This window comes from Capsicum annuum, chromosome 4 (genome assembly GCF_002878395.1).
Source record: "Capsicum annuum cultivar UCD-10X-F1 chromosome 4, UCD10Xv1.1, whole genome shotgun sequence".
Lineage (NCBI taxonomy): Eukaryota > Viridiplantae > Streptophyta > Magnoliopsida > Solanales > Solanaceae > Capsicum > Capsicum annuum.
This window is the reverse complement of record NC_061114.1, coordinates 204,346,194-204,358,446: the sequence shown is the minus strand read 5'-3', so window position 1 is coordinate 204,358,446 and position 12,253 is coordinate 204,346,194. Positions and strand designations below refer to the sequence as shown.

The 12,253-nt window shown below is 35.0% G+C and overlaps 1 protein-coding gene across 1 annotated transcript; it reads left to right on the top strand.

Annotated features, from left to right (window-relative positions):
* On the top strand, positions 1 to 8,336 carry LOC107867546 (probable beta-D-xylosidase 7). The gene is made up of 6 exons (XM_016713835.2): positions 1 to 525; positions 1,643 to 1,945; positions 3,522 to 3,691; positions 3,829 to 3,926; positions 6,437 to 7,198; positions 7,437 to 8,336. The coding sequence occupies exons 1-6, from the start codon at positions 64 to 66 to the stop codon at positions 8,024 to 8,026; spliced, it is 2,385 nt and encodes a 794-aa protein (XP_016569321.2). The 5' UTR covers positions 1 to 63; the 3' UTR covers positions 8,027 to 8,336.
* Positions 8,337 to 12,253: the final 3,917 nt, after the last annotated feature.

The following is a 12,253-nucleotide window of genomic DNA, read 5'->3' as shown; positions in this document are numbered from 1 at the left end:
GTGAATATTACAAAATTAAAAAGAAAAAGTTTCTCTTTCCCTTATAAATAAGCACACCGATATATGTACCACAACAACTCCAACTTCTTTTTTCTCCCTAATTTTCATCACTTCACAATGAAATTATACATTGTATCTCTCATTTCAACTACTACTCTCTTATGGCTTACAACACTCGTTTCAACTGTCGCATCAACTCAGCCACCTTTTTCATGTGACTCAACTAATCCACAAACAAAATCGTTAAAATTTTGCCAAACACAACTTCCAATTAGTGTACGTGCGCAGGACGTTGTATCTCGACTTACATTAGATGAAAAAATTGCACAACTGGTTAACTCAGCACCTGCTGTACCGAGACTGGGCATACCGGCTTACGAGTGGTGGTCTGAGTCGTTGCACGGCGTTGGTTCTGCTGGCAAAGGTATTTTTTTCAATGGGAGTATTATTGGAGCCACCAGTTTTCCACAAGTTATTCTTACTGCTGCTACTTTTGATGAAAACCTATGGTACCGCATTGGTCAGGTTAGACCCAATACACACTCTGTTTTTATGCTTTCCTCTTCATTTAAAATAAATTTCTTACATTGCAAATCAGTAGCAGAACGAAATTTTGGGCTTCTATAGTGCTTTTACTTAAAAATGTAATTTATTCTGTCACTTCTATTAATTACTCATACAAATCATTTAATTATTAAAAAATTAAGTATTACTCAATACTTAGCATGGATAAAATAGATTAAAAAAAATGATAAATTATTTCTTGATTTTTAAAAATAAATAAGTAAAATTAGACAACTACTAGATGAATAGAAATATTGTCGATTATAAATGCACGCACAGTGGCCTCTTATGGCTGATGGAAATATACTTTGATTCTCTTGATGACTCAAATCAACATTCGTGTTTACCATACCAACATTAGTAACTTCAAATAAATTAGTATTTGTACCAAGTTAAATATAGTAGTATTAATTACATTTTGTTTTCCGTGTGTATCTTGTCGGCGGATCTATGGGTCTTTTTGGTGTCTCTCAAAATTCAATTATTAATTCATAAGTTACTCCATCTCTTTCCCAGATGAGTAATAAAGAATGTTTTTAGTTTCTTTAATGATTCATTATTTTCTGAATATATATTTTTTCAATATTTTATAACTTGTAGTACAGCCACATTGTACATGCCTAAATGATTTTCCGTCAATCTCGGCTTAGATAAAAAGTTAATTTAATGGTCAATATGAAGTTTTGGATTTATGAATTTCAAGTTGTTATCATTTCGTATGGCACAAAACCCTCTCGTCACCAAGCGTGGATTTACTATGGGAAAAGAATGTATGTATTTAGGTTCCTTAGTAACCAGAATTTGTAAATTATGTAAAGGCTTTTTTTAAATACTTTTAAAAAAGGTTCAAGTAAAAAATCAAAAATAATTCTCAACACCCTTTATGAGGTAGTGAAGTAGTGATGAGTTAAACTACTCGTGTTGTCGTCATGAAAGTCGCCTGAAAAACTAATAAAGTGTCGTTTGAAATGAATTTCAATTTACGTAAGTATTTTATCTTTGAGTTTAAGTTATGCACACATTTGTAGTAGTTACACCATCATTTCAAGTTACCTTACAAAAATTGAAATGTATGAAGGTGATAGGAATGGAGGCAAGGGCAGTGTACAATGCAGGGCAAGCAGTAGGTATGACATTTTGGGCACCAAATATAAATATATTTAGGGACCCAAGATGGGGAAGAGGTCAAGAGACACCAGGGGAGGACCCAATAATGACAGGTAAATATGCAATTAGGTATGTGAGGGGAGTACAAGGTGACAGCTTTAATGGTGGCCAACTCAAGAAAGGTGCTCTTCAAGCTTCTGCTTGCTGTAAACATTTCACTGCTTATGATTTGGATCAATGGAAAAACTTGGATCGTTTTAGCTTCAATGCCATTGTAAGTGCTCTTCATTCCTCTAAAACTATGATACTTTTATGACGTATAATAATGATGTTTGAATCAATTTGTGCCTAAGTTGTTCGTAGGGTAAACGTATCATGTATTCGCTTGTCTGCAAAGTTAAAAACTTTTCTTTTCACTTATTGTTCGGTATCTGTTTTGGGCTCCAGTAAGGCTCATAAATTAAAAAAATAAAAAATAAAAAAATTCTAGGAAGACTTTCTAAAGTAGAAGGTATTTCCTAACCTAGGTAGTGATTGTTCAAGAAAATGAATAGAAATTGTCTAGTATTTTCTATTTGTGGTGGGATTTGAACATTATCCTTTCCTTACGCTAAACGAGTTTAATACTGTTGAACAAGCTAATTTAACTACGCAAATACGGAGTCTATAGTATTTTTATGTATCTTCTAAAGTTTAATTTAATAGTAATTTTTAAAAGTATGTTTGGAGGAAGATATTTGTGAGTTTTTACCCCTTTTAGTTAAACAGCCAATCAGTAATCAGTATTCAACCATTCTCACAACTTTCCAAGTTTAGAATACTTTCTTGTCTATGTTTGTTTTGTACTTTTCCCATGGTAAATGCAATGGTCACGGGATTTTCTGAATTAATTTGTGTATCAACCCCGAGATGGCATTTTGATTTTGCAGCCTTATCTGTCAGATTTTATTAAATAAAAATATATATTTTAATGCTTAAATTTTGGGTGTAATAATTCTTAAATTACTTTTTTTTTAATGCTGAAATAATTCTTAAATGCTTTTCATTATGATAATATATATTGTCGGTCAGATGTCCAAAAAAAAATTGAAATATAATTTGTCTTGGCAACCTTTGATGGACCAAATTTCAAAAGATTGAACTTTTATTTATTATAGATGGCCCCTTTAATTTTTGGCTTTTTTTTTTTTTTTTTTTCCCTTGATCTAATGCCATGATTACTGGTAGAAGTAAAAGGGACTATTAACATATTTCATCGCTAGCCAAATATGTAACAAAATTATAATATTAATATATAAAATTGGAGTGTAACTATCCTTTCTGTTTTGATGAGTGATTATAGAAACATAAAATTCTCAAAGTAAAACTGTTTATTTTCTGTTTATTCTTGCACAATAAGCGGAGTGAATTAGAGTCGTTTGTCAATTGAAAATAAAGTTCAGCACATTTTATTCTTTCAAACTCTATTTATAAAAGTATACTCGATGTATTTATGATTGATTAGAGTCGTTTTTGGAGCAGATAAAAAAGTGGACGTGACCACTCACTCCCACTATTGAAAAATGATAAACAAGTCTTTGTCTTCTTTTTAGGAATTCACACCTTTTCTCATTAGATTTCTATTGAAGATTGAGAAATTGGAGTATTTATCTTCAACTTCTTGGATAAAAATGAAGCATGAGAATGATACTACTTTTTTACACTTTGTACTTTTATTCTTTTTGTCACCTAACGCTTCTAGATTTAAGGAATCTACAAATTTTTTATATGTAACATTGTACTATAAAGTTTATATTTTAGTTTTCACTTTTTTGCAATGCTGACCTCGGGTACTTTTTGTAATTACTTAGGTTACCCCTCAAGATTTGGTAGATACATTTCAACCCCCATTCCAAGATTGCATACAAAAAGCACAAGCTAGTGGAATTATGTGCTCTTACAACAGTGTCAATGGAATCCCAAGTTGTGCTAATTATAATCTTTTGACAAAAACAGCTCGTCAACAATGGGGTTTTCATGGGTAATTCTATAATTTACTGCACTATCCTGCTATTAAGTAGTGGTTCACATTCTTAACAAAATTGAAACTAACCTTAACTTATATATGTCATCAGTATTAATTTTTATAATTATAGTGAAAACATTTAAATATGGTAGGTACATCACATCCGACTGTGACGCAGTTCAAGTCATGCATGACAACCACAAGTATGGAAAAACACCAGAAGATTCAGTAGCATTTGCACTTAAATCTGGTATGATTGTAACTTCAAAGTTCTTTATATATATATATATATATATATATTTTTGATATTAATACTAATCAATATCACCAAAAAAGAAGAAGTTAACTGAAAACAATCCACGTGCTGTTTGGGCTAGATTGGGCCTACAGCAATCTCAACCCAATCTTTTGAATTTATGTGGACTAGCTATATATTTGGGCCCATGCCCCAGGGTAATGGTCTTGTGGGCTGAAAGGGAGGCAAATAAAGTCCAAACTGAGATCTTCTATCTTTGACTATCCAATAGGAGGACCTATTGGATTTTTGTCCCATCCTTATCTCAATGAAAGGGACAACATCCAACTCGATCTAGAAAATAATGGAGAATGAGAAATACTTTTTTTGAAGGAATGAACTAGTTTTCTAACTATTATACCATGTAAGTTTATGATATATAGCATGCGAGTATCACAGTGGACTTTGGAGTGTTTTTCTTAAGGAAATGAACTTGTCCTCCATAATATCCTGTCAACGTATAATATATATCGTATGAATATCGTAGAGGACTAAGGAGTCGTTTGGTAGAGTGTATAAGAATAATGTAAAATATGATGTGTTAGTAATGCTTGTATTAGTAATGTTTGTGTTAGCTATGCTTGCATTAGTTATGTTTGTGTTTTGTTATGCAGTGTTTGGTTTGATGTATTAAAAATAATATGAATTAAATAATTTCTTAAAAAAAAGTTTTTTTTTTTACAAAAATATCCTCCATATATATGTTAGAAAGAATGTGGAATTTTTTTTGAGGGATAATAGTGTCTTTAATTATGTTAATGCATGTATTGGATCCATTGCATTGCTAATACCATAGATTTTGAGGTATTAGTAATACACACCTTAATACACAATAGAGTGTATAACTAATGTAAGCATTAGTTATGCATAGGGTACAAAAGTATACCAAATAAGGTATTAGTAATACACTCTACCAAACAACCCCTAAGGGGTCGTTTGGTAGAGTGTATTGAAAAAGTTAACGCATGCATTAGTTTAATGTGTACTATCAATACCTTGTTTGGTATATTTTTCATCCTATGCATAACTAATGCTTGCATTAGTTATACACTCTATTGTGTATTGAGGTGTGTATTACTAATACTACTCTTTTTCTATGTATTAGTAATGCAAAGGTATTATCTTGGTTAAAGACATTATTACCCCTCAAATCCTTCCCCATTCCTGCAATATCTGAACCTTGCTCCATTGATACTGATTATGTAACTTAAATTTGTTAGGACGAACCCCAATTTTCTTTTATCGCTTAGCATTTCAGGGATTTGTTCATACTCACCAGTTTGTTTACAGTAACATTATATCATCGGATGCCATACAAGATGGAGAAACGCCCCCTCCTCCATCTTCTATCATTTTGACACTGCCATACATAAAAATGTACAAGAGCACCATATGTTTGATGACTCTTTATCTTCACTTTTCAAAAAAGATTGATTACAAGAGCATGACTCGAACATTTGAAAATCTGTAAAGAAAGCATTCGCCTATTTTATGGAAGACAGAGAGAAACGATAGAGCACCTCTTTTTGTAATGTGGCTTCTCACAAGAGTGTATAAAAATAATAATGAGCTATGTGCAAATTAACATGGGGAATAAGGAGATACATGAGTGGTAGACAAGGATAGCAAGATGAGCACAAGAAAAAATAAGCAGAGCATTCTTATGGCTAGTCACTGCCGCAGTGATATTTTCCTCAGCTATTGAAGTTTTTTTTCCCGCAATCTGGAATGTCAACTTCATAATAAAATAAAATCATCCAGAAAAATTATAGCAGCACCAGAATTCAAGAATCTCATAAAATTATTTGCATAGAGGGTATTTTTGTAAACTTACATTTTTCATAAAAAATTATACAAGCATTTTATTTTCAATACATCAAACCATACAATGTATAAGAAATAATGTCAACATAACTAATGCAAGCATAACTAATACCAGCATTATTAATGCAAGCATTACTAAAACATCATATTCAGCATTATTCCAATACAATCTACCAAACGACCCCTAAAGTATTTCTTTTGAAGAAATGAACCGATCCTCTATAACATCATGTCACACTATATGCAAGTTGAATAAAGTATGAAGGCTTTCTCTTCTAAAGGCAGGGTGAGGACTCCATTGTGGCACTAAGTAGGGAGTTTTTATACTACACAGCAGTCTAACAAGGGGTATCTTCACAAATTTCAGCCAACATATAGTGCATAACCAATGTAATCACAGTATATAACGTGTATAATCAGTGTTATACACTTCGTATACACTTGTTATACATTGAGAATACACCGAGAATGAATACAAATTGTTATTGTTAGAAGGGTAAAGATATTCTTAGTCGGCTCAATGATTATACTAAGATCCCAAAAAATGGAGGCATTAGTTTCTCCTTTATTGCAATATAAACTAACCTTGTAATGGATAAACCATGTTGTTCACATATGCGATGGGAATTGAAATTTCACAGGCATGGATGTAGACTGTGGGGATTACTTGAAGAAATACACAAAATCAGCAATAACGCAGAAAAAGATTTCAGAAGTTCATATAGACAGAGCTCTTCACAATCTTTTTGCCATAAGAATGAGGTTAGGATTATTCAATGGGAATCCGCAAAAACAGATCTTTGGAAACATTAGTCCTAGCGTTGTTTGTGCTCCACAACATCAAGAACTGGCCCTTGAAGCTGCAAGAAATGGCATTGTCTTGCTCAAGAACAGCGGCAAGTTGCTTCCTCTTTCCAAGGCGAAAACCAACTCTCTTGCTGTCATTGGGCCTAATGCTGATAATGCTTATGTTCTTCGTGGGAACTATGATGGTCCTCCTTGCATATATGTCGAAATTCTCAAGGCGTTGGAGGGTTATGTGAAAGTGCAGTACCATCAGGGCTGCAATGCGGTTAACTGCACGTCTGCTTACATTGATCAAGCTGTCAACATTGCAAGAAATGCAGATTATGTTGTTTTGGTCATGGGGTTGGATCAAGGTCAAGAGAGGGAACAATTTGATCGTGATGACTTGGTGCTACCGGGGCAGCAAGAAAATCTCATTAATAGTGTTGCTAAAGCTGCAAAGAAGCCTGTTATATTGGTGCTTCTTTCAGGAGGTCCAGTTGATGTTAATTTTGCGAAAAACAACCCCAAAATAGGAAGCATTTTGTGGGCTGGCTATCCTGGTGAAGCTGGAGGAATTGCTTTAGCACAAATCATATTTGGTGAACATAATCCTGGTAAGATTGTAGTTATCGTCCTGTTATTATCTGCTATTTCTTGTACATATATTACTTCCTTTTCTGGATTGCTCTAGGCTATTTCTCCTCGGAAACAACCTCTCTATTAAAGAGTCAGGGTTAAGGTCTGCATACACTTTAACCTCCCCGGACCCCACATTGTTGTTAAAGATATCATCACTTCTCCTTTTTCACTCTCCATTTAACATGTCTGATTTTAATAGTGTCATATGTGCAGGGGGTAAATTGCCTGTTACTTGGTATCCTCAAAGCTTTGTCAAAATACCAATGACAGACATGAGAATGAGACCTGATCCAAAAACAGGTTACCCCGGTAGAACATATCGATTCTACAAAGGTCCAAAAGTATACGAGTTTGGGTATGGTCTTAGCTACACAACCTATTCCTATGAGTTCAACTCCGCCACTCCAAACACAATCCAGTTAAATCAATTATCAACTTCAAAGACAGTTGAAGGTTCAGGTTCAATCCGTTATACATCCGTGGATGAAATAGGAAGTGACAACTGTGAGAAGGCGAAATTCTCAGCTCATGTTAGTGTCAGAAACTCAGGGGAAATGGATGGTAAGCATCCAGTACTACTTTTTGTGAAGAATGACAAAGCGCAATACGGAAGTCCTATCAAACAGTTAGTTGGATTCCAGAGTGTGCGCTTGAAGGCGGGAGAAAATTCTCAACTTGTGTTTGAGATCAGTCCTTGTGAACATCTTAGCAGCGCTAATGAGGACGGATTGAGGATGATAGAAGAAGGGTCGCGTTACCTTGTTGTTGGCGATGCAGAGCACCCTATTAACATCGTGATCTGAAACCAAAAATGAAATTGGTTGCAAAAAGTTATTGTTACTATTTTGAATTTCAAGAATCCTCTCTCAATACCTACAGGAGTGGCAATGTTGCAGCAGCAACAGCTAAAATATAGATATCAAGATGAATTTGAGCTATTATCTTTGTTGATGTCTTGCTAGACATTAACTTTATTTTCTCTTTTTCTCAAGAATCTGAGAAAGTGTAGGAGAAAGTCAAGTATCAACCACAAGGGTTACCTGATTTTACCTGTTACACATATGCATTGTAGTTTCTGTTTGACTTGAAAATGACAATTCGGTGTAGCCTCAAGATATGTTAAATGCTACACAAGCATGGCCAACATGAAGAAAGCAATAATAGATACCAGAACAATCATCAGTAGTGAGCTAGGATTTTCACTAAGAGGGTTCAAAATATAAAATTACACACGGGAAGAAATCAAAGGGATTTAATATCTACTATATATACATTAAAAATTTAATTTTTTTGACAAAGGGGTTCAGATGGACCTCCGGCTCCGCCCCTAACACCCACAGACAACTTTCACTAAAAGGAACTACAGTTACAGCACTCACATTGGTTCTGAAAGCAGCAATGACAAAATCGTGATTACTAGTGGCATATAATATTTATTAGGTGTTTATATATTTAGGAAAAGTAACACCTACACAAGTTGTTAAAGTGTACAACATCAGTTGTTGCATTCTAGTTTGACTAAGTCTTTAGTAGCTTAATTTTAGCATTCAGTTAGGATTTGTTCCTTAAGTTTAGGAGAACTTGTTTAGTAGAACTAAAGTAGTGATTTAGTGGGATAGTGACTCTTTAAGATATGTAAGCCTATATAAGGCCACTAATCTATTGAAAAATTAGTTAAGCCACATTCTCTGCAAACATTTTCAGGCTTTTCCGTTCTCTGCTTTCTTCCCTGTTATTTGTTTTGTACCATTATTAAACTACCTGAAAGTTGAGTTCACCATTTGGTATCAGAGCCAGATTTAAAGGTGAGAAAGAGAAGCCACACAGAACATTTATAAGTTGTTGGTGGTAACAACCATCTTCTTGAACATAACAGTTCTTTTACAGAAAATAAAATGACTGATTTTCAAGCCATAGGTGGAGTGAAGAAACTCAACCATCAGAATTACAAAACATGGATGACATGTATGACCTCCAACATAGAAGGTCAAGATCTTTGGGAGGTCGTCAATAAAAGCGAAGTCAAACCCGGGGTAGAAGAACCGAATGGCGCTCTGAGGAAATGGAAGATTAAAGTTGGAAAAACATTATTTTCCCTCAAAACCACCATCAAAGAAGATGTATTAGAACATATACGAGATGTTGAAACACCAAAGGAGGCTTGGGACACGCTAGCTGCACTCTTTTCAAAGAAGAATGACACACAGCTACAACTTTTAGAAAGTGAATTATTGTCAATAGCTCAAAATGATATGAGCATTGCACAATACTTTCACAAAGTAAAGTCGATATGTCGTGAAATTTCAAAATTGAAACCAACAACTCCAATCGGGGAAACCAGGATGAAAAGGATAATCATTCATGGTTTGAGATCTAAATACAGAAACTTTATTGCTGCAGTACAGGGATGGCAAAATCAACCATCACTTGTGGAGTTTGAGAATTTGCTTGTTGGCCAAGAAGCCATGGCAAAGCAAATGAGTGCAGTTTCACAAAAATGTGAGGAGGAAGCGCTCTACGTCAACAAAAACAAAGGAAACTCCAAACAGTACAATGCATGTGGATCGAAAGGAAATGATGATAAGGCAAAAAGTCATCAAAGAGAGGGAAGTTATCGTCTAGGGGGAGATTCAAAGAATCAATGGGGCAAAAACAAGAGGTTTGAAGGAAAGTGCCATAACTGTGGAAAGAATGGCCATAAAGACAAGTTTTGCTGGTTTAATAAAAGGCCTGTTAAAAGTAATGTTGCTACCACTTCCGGTCCAAAGGAAAATGTGAAGATGACTGGGATGCTGAAGCATTCTTTGCTCTTCAACAAGAGGAGTTAGCTTTTACCGCAATAACCTCTAAACAAATTGACTATGATAATGACTAGATTGTTGATTTTGGATGCTCAAATCATATGACTGGCGAAAAACAGAAGCTGCAAAATCTGTCCGAGTACAAGGAAAGCCGTGAGGTGGTGACAGCTGATGACACAAAATTATCGATAGCTCACATCTGTAAGGCTTTAGTGTTTCCAAATAATTGTGCTGATCTGATGCTGCTCTAAAATATTTATCATGTACCAGGTATGAAGAAAAATCTTCTTTCAGTAGCACAATTAACATCTTCGGGTCACTTTGTTCTATTTGGTCCGCAAGATGTAAGGATATTTCATGATCTTGAGATTAAAGAAGAGCCAGTGATGAAGGGACAAAGATTGAATTCCGTCTATGTAATATCGGTAGAAACCACATATATAGACAAGACAAAGAAGAATGAAACTGCAGATTTATGGCATATGCGATTGAGTCATGTTGGCTACTCAAAACTTAGTGTCATGATGGAAAAATCAATACTGAAGGGTCTTCCTAAACTTTCAATAGGGACAGATGTGATATGTGCAGGCTGCCAATATGGTAAAGCGCATCATCTTTTGTATGAAGAGTCAAAATATAGGGCCAAAGAACCATTAGAGTTAATTTATTCAGATGTATTCGGACCCGTCAAACAAGTCTCAGTTGGTGGGATGAAATATATGTTGATCTTCGTTGATGATTTTTCAAGGTACGTGTGGGTTTATTTTTTAAAGGAAAAGTCTGATCTAATTTCCAAATTCAAAAAGTTTAAAAAGGTTACTGAAGCAGAAATTGGCAAGAAAATTCTTTGCCTGCGAATTGACAATGGTGGGGAATATACTTCAAATGAATTTGTTGAGTTCCTTGGAAGTGTCGAATACATCATCAGTTCACATGTCCAAATACTCCGCAGCAGAATGACATCGCAGAAAGGATGAACAGACACCTAGCAAAAATTTGTCGGAGCATGCTTCACGCAAAAAATATTTCGGGACAATTTTGGGCAGAAGCTATAAAGACTGCAGCTTTTGTGATCAATAGACTTCCTCAACAAAGGTTAAATTTTCTTTCACCTTTTGAGAAGTTATGGAATATGAAACCTTCAGTTAGCTATTTTCGTATTTTTGGTTGTGTATGTTATGTATTTGTATCTAATCACTTGCGTAGCAAGATGGACAAAAAGGTTGTTAGGTGTATTTTTGTAGGGTATGATAGTCAACGAAAAGGATGGCGATGTTGTGATCCCACAACGGGGAAGTGTTACACTTCTCGAAATGTAATATTTGATGAAGCCTCTTCATAGTGGTCTTCAAATAAAGAGCTGCTGCCAGATTCAGATGCTCTCAAAGATGTTTTGGACTTGTCGCATATCCAGTTGGGTCTAGACGAAGCTGAAACTGAAGCTAATGAAGATAATATTGAAGAAGGTGTGACTCAAAATCCTTGGCAAACTGGTTTGTACCAACAACCGGGTGAAGAAGACGAGCTAAATGAAGCAAACACACCACCTACACTTAGAAGGTCAACAAGGATCAGAAAGCAAAATCCCAAGTATGCGAATGCTGCCATAGTAGAAGAAGATGAAAAAGAACCAGAGACTTTTGAGGAAGCATTCGAAAATCCAAAATGGATTAAGGTTATGGAGGAGGTAATTACCGCGCTAGAATTGAATCAAACTTGGGAGCTCGCGGCAAAGCCGAAGGATGTCAAACCTATTTCTTGTAAATGGATTTACAAGATAAAGCGTCACACAAATGGATCAATTGAAAGGCTCAAAGCTCATCTTGTATCTCGGGGTTTTTCTAAGCAATATGGACTAGATTATGATGAAACATTTAGTCCAGTGGCAAAGCTTACTACTGTTAGGATTCTGCTTGCACTTGCAGCTGGTAAAGATTAAAACCTTTGGCAGATGGATGTAAAGAATGCGTTTCTACATGGAGAATTGGATCGGGAGATCTACATGTGCCAACCAATGAACTTTCAAAGTCAAGATCATCCTGAGTATATGTGTAAGCTTCGAAAGACGTTATATGGATTAAAGCAAGCGCCAAGGGCATGGTATGGTAAGATTTCAGAATTTCTTACTTATAGTGGTTATTTTGTAGCACCGGAAGATTTCAGCTTGTTTGTTAAAATTGTTGGAAGAAAACTAGCTATTGTGCTAGTATATGTGGATGATCTAATCCT